This window comes from Punica granatum, chromosome 2 (genome assembly GCF_007655135.1).
Source record: "Punica granatum isolate Tunisia-2019 chromosome 2, ASM765513v2, whole genome shotgun sequence".
In the NCBI taxonomy this organism is placed as follows: domain Eukaryota; kingdom Viridiplantae; phylum Streptophyta; class Magnoliopsida; order Myrtales; family Lythraceae; genus Punica; species Punica granatum.
In genome coordinates, this window is record NC_045128.1 from 24,656,586 (window position 1) to 24,668,225 (window position 11,640).

At 36.8% G+C, this 11,640-nt stretch overlaps 2 protein-coding genes across 2 annotated transcripts; both read right to left on the reverse strand.

The window, feature by feature from the left end:
* Positions 1-1,084: 1,084 nt before the first annotated feature.
* Positions 1,085-1,812, reverse strand: LOC116197810 (60S ribosomal protein L27-2). Its single transcript, XM_031528061.1, has one exon. It carries the CDS (start codon positions 1,724-1,726, stop codon positions 1,319-1,321), a length of 408 nt encoding a protein of 135 aa, XP_031383921.1. The 5' UTR covers positions 1,727-1,812; the 3' UTR covers positions 1,085-1,318.
* Positions 1,813-7,447: 5,635 nt separating this feature from the next.
* LOC116194379 (vesicle transport protein GOT1) lies at positions 7,448-11,234 on the reverse strand. The gene is made up of 7 exons (XM_031523192.1): positions 11,082-11,234; positions 10,355-10,463; positions 9,010-9,101; positions 8,837-8,917; positions 7,992-8,089; positions 7,799-7,875; positions 7,448-7,646 (listed from the first exon to the last, which is right to left on the reverse strand). The coding sequence occupies exons 2-7, from the start codon at positions 10,380-10,382 to the stop codon at positions 7,639-7,641; spliced, it is 384 nt and encodes a 127-aa protein (XP_031379052.1). The 5' UTR covers positions 10,383-10,463; positions 11,082-11,234; the 3' UTR covers positions 7,448-7,638.
* Between the last annotated feature and the right edge of the window lie 406 nt (positions 11,235-11,640).

An 11,640-nucleotide genomic window follows, 5' to 3' on the forward strand; every position in this document is an offset into this window, starting at 1 on the left:
TATGATAGAACAGAACTACAGGATGGATGCTACCAAATTCCAGAAGAGGAAGGATTGTTTTCCAACGTATGATAGAACCTCAGAACTAGAACCTGGATACTACCAATTCCAGAGAGAGATGCCGAAGAAACGCAACCAAGAAAAGGACTAAATTCCAACAGCAAGCATTAACAGATGTTATACACCAAATAAGATTAACAATACAAGGAGGTTCCAAAGCCAGAATAGACTTCATCTACGATATACACATACATATTTAAATATGTGAGTAATGCTGCAGAGATGAGCCTTCAACTGTTTTAAAAGTACCATGTTAAAAATAGGAAAAGGTCATGGAGTCAGGAGAAGAGGACCCCAACAGAAACCTAGCAAACAGGAAGAAAAACTTTCAAGCTCCCTTGGCAGAATGACTCCAAGAACAAAGGGGTCCTATCTTCTGGCATCTGAATATGGCTTTCAAGAAATGCAACCACATCAAAGCTACCGAGACATCAAAGAAATCAGCAACTCAAACAGCAGGTCAAATACTGAAAAAGCTAAAACTAGGTCATGAGAATAGATAAAAGAGAATTCCACTCTTTGATTCCAAGGATATCGCCCATTATCGCCCATTCTGACTCGAATCATAAAGGCATTGCAAACTATCACCTACAGACTCTCACAATGCATATGAATCAGCCGGCAAAATACATTAACATCAATGGCAGATACGCATTTGTTCAAACAGTCATCTCAGCAATATTTTTATTACCCAAATAGATGATACAAAGACCAGACTAGATGTTGCACAGATATTGATTCCAGCATACTCCAAACCGCATGTCAAGATTAACTAAGTCGGGTTATCCAATCCTTGTCCTCTGTACTCTACAATCTCAACAACACTAATAATTCAGGGACATATCAATCTCTAATGATCATTCCCCCTATTCCAGATCTATCCTGTTCCTACTAACATTCTCCGATGACCTAAAAAAAAAAAAAATTTCCCTTTCACATTCATTTGCAGCCTATATGACATAAACACGGTATCAAACAGATAATTCAAATATAGAGGAAAATGAACACAAGCATACCAAAAGAATTAAGAGAAAAGCAAAGACAAAATCTCAATTACCCAGACGTAGATCCGACATCTATAGAAAAACCGAACAGACTAAGTACGAGAAATCAAACAGTTAAACCTGCTTAAAGGAACTACAATGTTCAAACAGATCCAACTCCTCAAACAGTAAAAGGGCACTATAAATAGCAGAAATGGCTTAAAGGAGGGACAAAATGCATCCAGGATAGAGTTTTTCTTCCTTCTCATAGGACCTCAGAACCTGAGCTTGGTGAAGAACCACCTGTTCTTGCCGGTCTTGAACCGCTCCTCGAAGCGCTTCTTCGTCTCCTTGGAGGCGGTCACCCTCTTATCCTTGCTCTGGAGGCAGTCGGCGGTGACGATGTCCTTGAGGTCGACGTCGAGGGTGTAACGGGTGGGCATCAGGTGGCGGTAGTTCACGAGCTTGACGAAGCACTTGACTCGGGACTTCTTCGCCGTCTTCTTGGCCGAGTCCTTCCTGATCACCTTGCTGGGGTACTTCTTGATCCCGGCGACGAGGCAGTGGCCGTAGGCGCGGTCCCTTGTGCCGTCGTCGAAGGAGCGGACGATCACCGCCTTCCGGCCGGCGTAGCGGCCCTGCAGCACGATTACGGCCTTGTTGGGTTTCAGGAACTTCACCATTTTCGCTCTGTCTTCTTGCCTCGCTCTCTCGCGCGGTCTCCGCTCAGTGCAGGGGTGACTGCTGCTGCTGCTGCTGCTAGGGTTTCGAGAAGGAGACGACCAGAATTTATAACGGAGCTGGTATGGGCTTGGGCTTTCAGTCGGCCGAAGCCCAGAAGGGGAAGGGCCCATTGGAAGAGTTACGGATGATTTGATTTCATTTTACCCGCCGGTGGTTGGTCCTACCGGATAGCCCCGAATTAAAGATTTTTCCTTTATTCTTTGTGGCTTCTTCTTTATTAGTTTTCTTTTTTTAATAAACCATCTGTTTCTCAATGCCTTTTTACCTCAATACAATTGTGAGCAACTGAGCATGCCCCATGTACTCACAAAATTCCCCGAGTATACAGAGAAATTATTATTTTACTGGTCTGTAAATTGAAATAAATGCTAGATAAGGTCTAACTTCATAGGAGAACTCGCCGGCAATATATTAATAACTTACTGTTGTGCAGTGGAACGTAACAGAGTGTTTGTGCTAGGGATCGCATATCCTGAAACTCAAATCTAACAATGCCCAATAGACGTCCTCCCGAATAGAAAAGGCAACACTTATGAATATGATCATCATTATTCTTGGGAGGACGGGAAAAAAGTCTTCACATTCGGAAAATAATGTGAGCAAAATGTAAGACATTATGATGGTATAAAGTCATCGACTATGGAACCTTCGAGGTGAGCTCTACTGTCACCAAAACTTCCAATCATACAAGAAACCCGGAATATATACATATATATATATATGTGTGTGTATTTATTAGTCTTATTATATACATATAATTATAAAGATGGAATAACATGAAAAATTACTGAATTAGTGACATATATATACCTTTTAATAGGATGTATCTGTCTGTACTTTACAGGTCCCGCAAAATTGGCCTCCATGTGCAAGTAAATACATGATTGTGAAGAAATTTAGAGGAAATATCTTTTCCATGTGGCAAAGCATAAGCACCATAGCATTTGTGGTTGACCAAGGACATGTAAGTCAAGACCCTTTGAGCATAATTTCTTAAAGAAAATCGAAAGATCTATAATCGAGGATGAAGCTAGAAATAATGCTCGAGGGTAGGTCAAAAAATTTTAAATATTAGTAGAACTTATAAGAAAATTTTGGGGCAAAAGTCAAATAATAAAATAATTTAGGGGCATTTGTGTTTTCAAGGGGGCAAAGGTTAAGGTTGAGTTTGGTTTCATAGTAGGATTTTAAAATCAGATTTTGATTTTGATTTTGATTTTGAGTGGAAAAAATGGGGCCCACTCTTTGACTTTGTATGAATTATGTTGTTTTGTTGTGAAAAAAAGTGGTATAAATGGGGTCCACTCTTTGACTTTGTATGAGTTATTTTGTTTTGTAGTGGATAGAGTTAAGTTGGAATTGTGATTTTAAAATAAAATCTCGAAACCAAACAGGCCCTAAGATTTTGACAAATTTATACATAAAATTATTTGAAATGGCAAAAGTGAGGGGGGCAATTGCGCCTCTGTCTATAATAACATCGAGCATTTTCTTCGTCATAACTTCTCTTAGGCTTAGCTTGGGAGTGTATTTGTTAAAATATAAGTGCTGAAGTATAATTATTAAAAAATAAGTGTTTATTTTAAAATAAACAAAAACGTTTGAAATGTAACAATTGAAAACTGCTGAAAGTAAAAAAAGTAATTATTAATACTTAAAACAGAATAAATATAAACAGATTTTATAAACACCTATTAATCTACTTGAAAAAATTCCGTTTGCAATCGCAATTTCGATCCAAATTATGGTTTTAAAAACTCTCACAAAATACCAAATCTGCTCAAGATTATAATAAAAAGTGATTATAGAATCTCTCATTACACTCCCAAATGAACTCTTAAGCATATAAGAAGCAAATCTTTTATGAGAATGTGATCATCATGACTTTTGAGATTACAGAACTGGTGCCATTTCAAGTTCACACATTGAGATATTTTTTACACATTCCCATCCAGTACCTTCAAATTTTTAATGATAGAAAGAAAACTATATTTTTCCTTTGATGTGAGGATAGAACAGGCTGGTGGTAGGTGCTCTTTACCTCTTATAATTTTGGATGAAGATAACTTCTCAGATGCCAAATATTATATAGGTTCTTTTCTGCGCTCACATTGTAGTTACCCCTGAGAGATGAGTAGAATGCCAATAGCGTTGTCCAAGAAGATGGTAACATCAGTAGAGCAATATATATATATATATATTGACTTGAATACAAGTGATTAAATAGCGGTCTAATTGTAAATATATATAATTAATACATATTAACTAAATATTCATCGAATAAATAAATAAATACATATGTTCTAAAAATATATATACATATGAAAATCTATTTTGATACTTGTTTTAAATAATTATCGAATATAAGTGATTGTATATTTGTTTAGATATACAAAAAAAATCTTTTTTTTGTTTAATTTATTTTTTTATATTACTGAATATAATGCAATTTTTCACTTCATATAATTCTACACATTTACTATAAATAAAACTAATAAATAGATTTGAAAAAAAGATTCACTTTTAGAGAGTTAAATATTTTTCTAATTATAATATAATTTTTATAATCATCATAAATTTTAAAAGAATTCATATGATATATCTTTAAGAACTGAAATATCCTCAAATACTTACAAAGTAAATATAGTTTATTAATATTATGTAGATATGAAAATAATGAAAAATTTAAACAAATTAAGTATTTTCATATCATATTAAAATTTATATAGTATAAAAAATTTGTATGTTGTATAAATTTGAAAATATAAAATCCACATTAACAAATATTATTAAATTCAATTTTTTATATTATAATAAATTTAATTTTCTATCGAAAATATTGTTTATAGACTCCATGCAATGCATACTTCTCAAAACCTAATTTGAAAAATATGGTCCGATTCTCTACATAGTGTCACGTCCTCGCTCATGGGATCCCTGCCTATAGACTCTGCAATATAATTTGCTTCAACGTCATTTCCCTCTATCGCCACGTCTTCACTCCTCATGCCAACTCTGTCATCTACAGTGGATTCAGGAAATCCTCCACCAAGCTGTTCTCTAACCCTCTTTCGGGAATAATTATGACCTTTCCGATAAGATAAACCGATACCTTCAACTTCCCTCGATATATTTTTCCCCGTGTTGTGATATAGAAGGTATCACGTGCTCTATAATGCCATCGAACTCATCACTCTATTTCCGACTGTTGGACCTCGAATCCGACTTTGGTTTAGAGCGCATGCTTGGACTTATGTTGGATGGAACCAATCAATATTGAACCGATCTCCAAGTCCTATGGCCCTATTACGGTCTCGAGGCTCGGAAGCCAACCGATTGGTACCCCACCCACTAGTTGTCTAATAACTTCCTTATTTTAGAATCAAATTGTTTCTTATCGATTCACTCAAGGTCACATTTATTCGCGATATTTATAGTATAAGGGGGAAGCAACTTGAAATTTAAATAGATCACCAAAAGGCCAGAGATAAATTCAACTCGTGCCCGAAGCCCAGAAGGGAAATGGGCCCAGGGCACAAATTCTAAAAGAATTTTTTTCCCATTTTAACTGAATCAAACCCTTGACCCAATTAATCCTAAGTCTATTCACTTCATTCTGATTTTCTTCTTTTTTCTTCCAAAATTTTAGGTAGCAGTATCTTCGAGTCGGGCTTTCTCAAGCTTGAAACCCCCTTGAGAACCAAATATTAAATGCAGAAAACCACCCATTATAAAGTCGGGTTTTTCAAATCGCATTCTCTGGTTAACCCAAGATCATAGATTTTTTGGAAATAAAAGTCTCTAATATGAACACATGTTATCCCAGATTTTTTGACAATAGAAAGGGTTAAAAATAATTCCCAAACTTTTCGCATTTTAACGATTTTAATACGAACTTTTTGCTCTTTATACAAAAAATCACAAATTGTCGATTTGATAACAATACTAGCACGGCATCAATATCCCCATTAATTTTAACCGAAATTGCTAACGTGTACTTGAGGATGTCACGTGGCTCACGGTGATTGATTGAGTAGGTTCCAAATGTTTTTTAAATAAGAATTGTATATAAAAAAATGAAAAAACAGTAAGGGACGAAAAGGGGAGGTGGCCAACGGTGGGGCTTCGCCTTCGACCATCACCCCCGATTGGGGTCACCGGCTATTTGAGGTGGTCGCCGACAACCCTAAATGGGTGGTGGTGGCCTACGACAAGGCCTCCACTGCCCGAATTTATATATATATATATATATATATATATGTATGTATGTGTGTGTGCATGTATCGACAAACGAAGAGTGGGCCAGTGGTAGGGCCTCGACATCGGCCACCTCCACCCCAATTGGGGTCGCTGAAGACAACAAAGGTCATCGGTGACCCTTATTCGGGAGTGATGGCCACCTTCGATTCAACATTGGTCGGAATCGAAAAACACTCAAATTAAATTTGGAGGTTCTTCGATTTCGATTTCTATTGTTATCAAATCAATAGATTGTGATTTTTTGTGCAAAAGAAAATGTGATTTTTTATCAATATTTCATGCTAAAAGCGATACAATGTGAAAATTTTGAGTTTTTTTTTTGTTATTATTAATAAAAATAGAAATTAAAAGTAATTAACCGAAAAAAAATACATTTTTAGTCACCCCCACTCGATTTTGCTGATGATATGTTAGTGTTTAATGACTGCTTATTGGATACTGTGGTTGCACTTGGTGAGGCTTTGAACAAGTTCCATTTGATGTCTGGGCTGAGATTAAATGTCGAAAACTCTGAATTATTTAGCTTTATAGTGAGGGAGGATGTTTTGGATGAAATGTTGAGGATTTCTAATTTTAAACAGGGATTTCTACTTGTTAAATATTTGGGAGTCCCATTACTATCCAGTAAACTTTCTTCCGAGGAATGTGTTGGCTTGACTGATAAGATAACAAAGAGAATGCAGAGTTGGGTGGTTCAAACCTCATCCTTTGCAGGTAGATTGCAGTTGATTCCATCATTGGTTCATAATACGATGAACTTCTGGTGTCCTCACATCTTATTGCCAAAGAATGTGATTAGGATGGTGCATGTAGTGCTTTTCTTTGGAAAGGTGACGGTGCCTTTGCAAAAGGGGCAAATGTTAAAAGGGGAAGACTGAAAAGTTGTGCTATCCAAAAAAAAAAGGAAGGTGCGTTGGGAAAAAAAGACATTTTGTAGTGGAACGAAGCTTGTTTACTGAAGAATCTGTGGTTACCATTGGTCAAAGCAGGGATATTTGTGGACAGTGGAGATCCAGGCAACACCTCTTGGGTGTGGAGGAAACTGCTTGGCTTAAGGAGTTTGATGAACCCACACATATTACTTTCATAGTTGGAGATGGATCGTCTATATTCTTTTAGCATGACAACTGGTCCAACAAAGGGGACTTGTTATTTATTTATTTTTTTAATTTTTTTTCCATGTGTTTTACAAATAGGAATTAAGTCACAAATGAGGGCAAAGAGGACAAGATGGATGGCTGGAGAGATGATTTGTCCTCTTTGACCAGGTTCCAAACACCCCTCACCATCCCTCCTATATTACCTCCTCTCCGCTTGAGTTAACCTCTTTTTCATTTCTATTATATTTAGATTCTTTTATTTCTTAGCCAATTGTCTTTCTTTTTTTAAGACATCCTTAATGTTCAGTAGAACAGTTCATTCATTTACATAGGAACAATTATAAATATAAAAAACCTTTAAACTACTTTACACTTCTTTAAGATGTTAACAAAAAAAAAAACGGAAATAGAGTTCGTAAAGCATAAAAAACCGAAGAAGAAAATACAACTAGAGGTGTTAACACATGATCAGCGGAGCCTCGTCCTGGGAATCAAGAAGCTGCAGCAGCAACAGAAATAAATAAATAAAATATATAAATCATATAAATGGCATTAGAGTTATCTAGGCAGCTCTGACAAAACGAAGCAATATAAGGGCAATCTATTAAGAATTAGAACCACCCATCATACCAGAGTAGCAAGAGCAATTACCAGAATGGGACAACCGTAGGATCCATCCAACTACCGGAATATGGTATAGAAACACTTTGATTGAAGGCCAAAAACCTCTGCATATAAACATGAAAGCAACCAAAACGATAAATTCAGCAGAGTAGAGGAAAGGTTATTCATGGCGCTTCCACAAATAGCTAGTTAACCAACATAGCGAGTCTCTGAGACAAACCCGAAGAGAACGATGCAACCATATATTTGAAAGATGATTCCCAATATAGGCCAGCGAACAAATATTAAGAAGAGCCCCAGAAGAAAAGAGGCTGAGCCCTGCATAACAAAGGAAAATTCCGGATAACTTCCTGAATAACAGGACAAAAGGGGCGAGAAATGTCTCCAGAACTAAGTGTAAGGAAATCATCTTAGAGCATCCATGACCCCTGAAAGTGCAAATTCACGCTCATTTATGGTCTAGCCTACTCGAAAGGGCCACGATCAGGTTTCGCATGTTTAATTTTAACATTTATACAAGTTATACGGATATGAGTTATCAAGAAAAGCACTGGAATACAGGGGACAAGAGGAAGGAAAAAAAATGAGAGATCTATGTCAATTAATAAAAAAGCCGCTTACTGGTTAAGCTACGGATGTTATAGTGAATTTGGATCAATTGGTGCATCGACACTCCTCAAGTACCTCCGACCCTCTTCATCTATCCGTCCATTTCATTCTTCCCTCAAATAGACTATAAATAAATGACTAACAAACTTCAACACACTCATTAAAACTGTTTTGCGGATTATGCCCCTAAGTCCTTCTAGTCTAGGCCACTGACTTTGGTTTCCGCATTGTTGCCATGTTTTACATTTATCGATGGAATTCCACAATGGTGACTTCACTAGACCAGTTTTCTTTCATAATAGCCTTAATTAACAAGGTTCTTTCTGAATATTTTGTAACGAGGTTCTTTCTGAATATCTTTTAAATTCGGAATCTTAATCCAAGAAGATTAGGGGACTAATGATCCTATTAGTTGTGAACATGGATGAAAAGAAGAATGAGCCAAACATTGAATACCTTGTAGTTTGCTCTGGTTGTGAAAAGCTTCCATGTGGAATACCAACCAAGTAGAATGGCAACCCCTGCCAAGAAGAAGATCTAGTTCTACGAAAAGTTAGTATTTCCAATGAGATGATAATTGCATATTTAGACAATGCCAAGGAGGTTTGAGGCATATCAAAGAGCCTTACATTTCCCAGGGCAAGCAAGCCTCTATCGAAGAAGAGGATTACCCCAAGAAAAGAGAACAAGACACCAAAACCTAATAGTCCCAAACCGACCTCTGCAAATTCAAGTTGATATCTCAGTTGTCAATCTTAAGAGAGAGAAGCAGTGGGAGAGCACAAGTACAGGAAAAATTAAAGCTACTTCATAACCATAATAAAATTATAAAAGCGTAGACATTAACATGTACTAAGAGCGGCATCACGAAACATAGAAGTGTATTATCCATGAGTTCATACATTTGCTACAAAAAATACAGAAAATACTGTTCAAGAACGCTGGAGCGAAGAAGACAAAGAAAATTGCAGGTCCAACACAATCTTGAAGGAACCTTTGGAGTTTACGCTGGTCCCATTAAAGTATATTGTGAATAATGTGAGTTCAATGCATGAATTTCAGATCAATCAAAGACCAGAATTCTTATGGACATAAGTTGGATGACATAATTCCATTTTCCATTCTCAATTCTGTTTAAAGTTCTGATGTTTGGATTGTTGAGACCAGTGATGTATTGTAGTTAGAATGCAGAAAATAATTAAGTTCTTTCATATATGTGGAACTTCAATAGATTATGTTCTCACACATCCATATCATGCAAAAGAAACCGAGTGGTTTCAAAAAAGAAAAGGAGGATAGAGAAGAAAAGGGTTGGGGATGGAAGTGAACTATCTACAATAGTCACCATTTAAGTTATATCCGAATGTTCGACTTGTTACAATCTAGTAGCACTTTGTATAAAAAAACGTTCTTATTGCAAAATTTATCAGGTCAACCATCAAGTTATATTGAGTGGTTCATCTTTAATATATGAAACCAAAGTGCAACAAAGATGAAATCCAAGAGCAACATCATCTTCCTCAACAGAGAACCTGTCACTCTACAACCACCAGATCAAATTTTTTACGTTCACAAAGATATGCAGAACCCTCACAGAAACCAATTATTGCACTATTCTACGTAAATGTCGAGAAAAACAAAATCATGTGGTTTCTTCTAAATGGTAAGAGTATGCACTCTTAAAGATGACTCTTAAACATGAACACTGCAGTCACAAAGTGCTGCCAGATTGCTGCAGCAACAATGGAATTGACATCCTAGAATCCAATTAGTTAACTATAAACTTCTGAAATGATCGATCTTCCTATTTGCAGAATGCCATGTAAACAGAACAAACATAGGCATCACAATAATGACTAGATTTGATACTTTCGAATGAAAAATAGGATGCAACTTTGAAGGCCAGCGTACTAATGAAACAAGCAGCCAAGACTTGAGAATCAGACATCAGTCTATTCATTTAAAAGGGCTTACTCTTTTGCTCGTTTATCTCATAGGCCATCTTAATAGATTCAGTGAGATGCCGATCCGAGACGGATATGAATAATTCAGTATACTGCTATTGGGGGAAGAACGTCACAACCTGACAAATGAAGCAGTTAAAGTAGCATAAGAAAGATTTCAAAATACAGCATGGAGGAAGAATCTCGACTCCAATACGAAACACGTATGGATATGCCACTGGCAACTTGCTGTGCTAATCCGCACCCTAATCATCGCCCGGGGGGGGGGGGGGGGGGGGGGGGGGGGGGGCAAATTGTTCGGCAGTAACGTCCTAACATTCGTAAGCAAGTTGGGGTTCATGGAACATGAATTTTTTGTGGGAAGTACAAAAGAAACGCCAATCTGTGAATCAAAAATTAGTTCTTTGTGCTCAACTTTACCCATGTAATAACAGCTGGAAATCAGTCTACCTTAGCACTATCCATGCTCGGACGCTCTACCCCTTCTTGAATTACTCGAATCGAACCCGTAATTGCTCACAAAGTACAAATTTTCAAGTGCAAAGATCCATGACATGTCGATTTTCCCCCCAATTTCTCAAGTACAAACCACCCTCGAAGCCTTAAAAACGAGTCAAATCGAATCAAAACAAAGCAGGTTAAACCCAACAAATGCATACCGAAGCAACAAACCATTTGCACTCAGCGCACACATACTTGCAGAGAGATGAAGAGGAAGACGGAGAGAGAGCCATTACCCGTAGAAGAAGTGACTGGGAGTCAGCTTGGCATCAGCAAAAGATCAATGGCGTTCGACTGTTCTTTCTGCCATTGCAGTTGGAGAAAGAGAAGTTGATGAAGAAAGGGAGAATGGCAAAGAGCTTCAAAAAACTTCAACTATCAATGTTTCACATTTTAGTCCCCCAAACTATTTGAATTCTCCAGATCGCTCCTTCTTGTTCCTGATTTATTAGAAGAAAAAAAAGGTCGATTTTCAATTTTTAATCCTCAACTCTTAACTTGTTTTTTGGTTGAAACATATTTTCATTTTGTAATAAATATGGTCCTCAATGTTCTCCATTTGATTCACTTTTGGTCATTTTCATTCTACCAATACATATCATTTTACTTTTGGTCATTTTTATTCCACAAATTCACATCATTTTGTTTGGGCCCTCCACACTCCCCCTTTTTTATTGGAACCATGAGGTATTAAACGAAATTTGTATCGACTTGCTCGAGCAACAAAGTATTTTAAACCCTCACTGCAGATAAAATATGTATGCTGATAGCACAATTTGCAAACTCTATCATGCA

Excerpts from the sequence above, each read along its gene's own strand:
- LOC116194379 (XM_031523192.1), bottom strand. The coding sequence starts at position 10,382 with ATGGCCTATGAGATAAACGAGCAAAAGA. Across the intron at positions 8,090-8,836 it reads CAACCAGAGCAAACTACAAG|GGCTCAGCCTCTTTTCTTCT; the intron begins GTATTCAATGTT and ends TTTGTTATGCAG. Across the intron at positions 7,876-7,991 it reads GGTTGCATCGTTCTCTTCGG|AGGTTTTTGGCCTTCAATCA; the intron begins GTTTGTCTCAGA and ends GTTTATATGCAG.
- LOC116197810 (XM_031528061.1), bottom strand. The coding sequence starts at position 1,726 with ATGGTGAAGTTCCTGAAACCCAACAAGGCCGTAATCGTGCTGCAGGGC.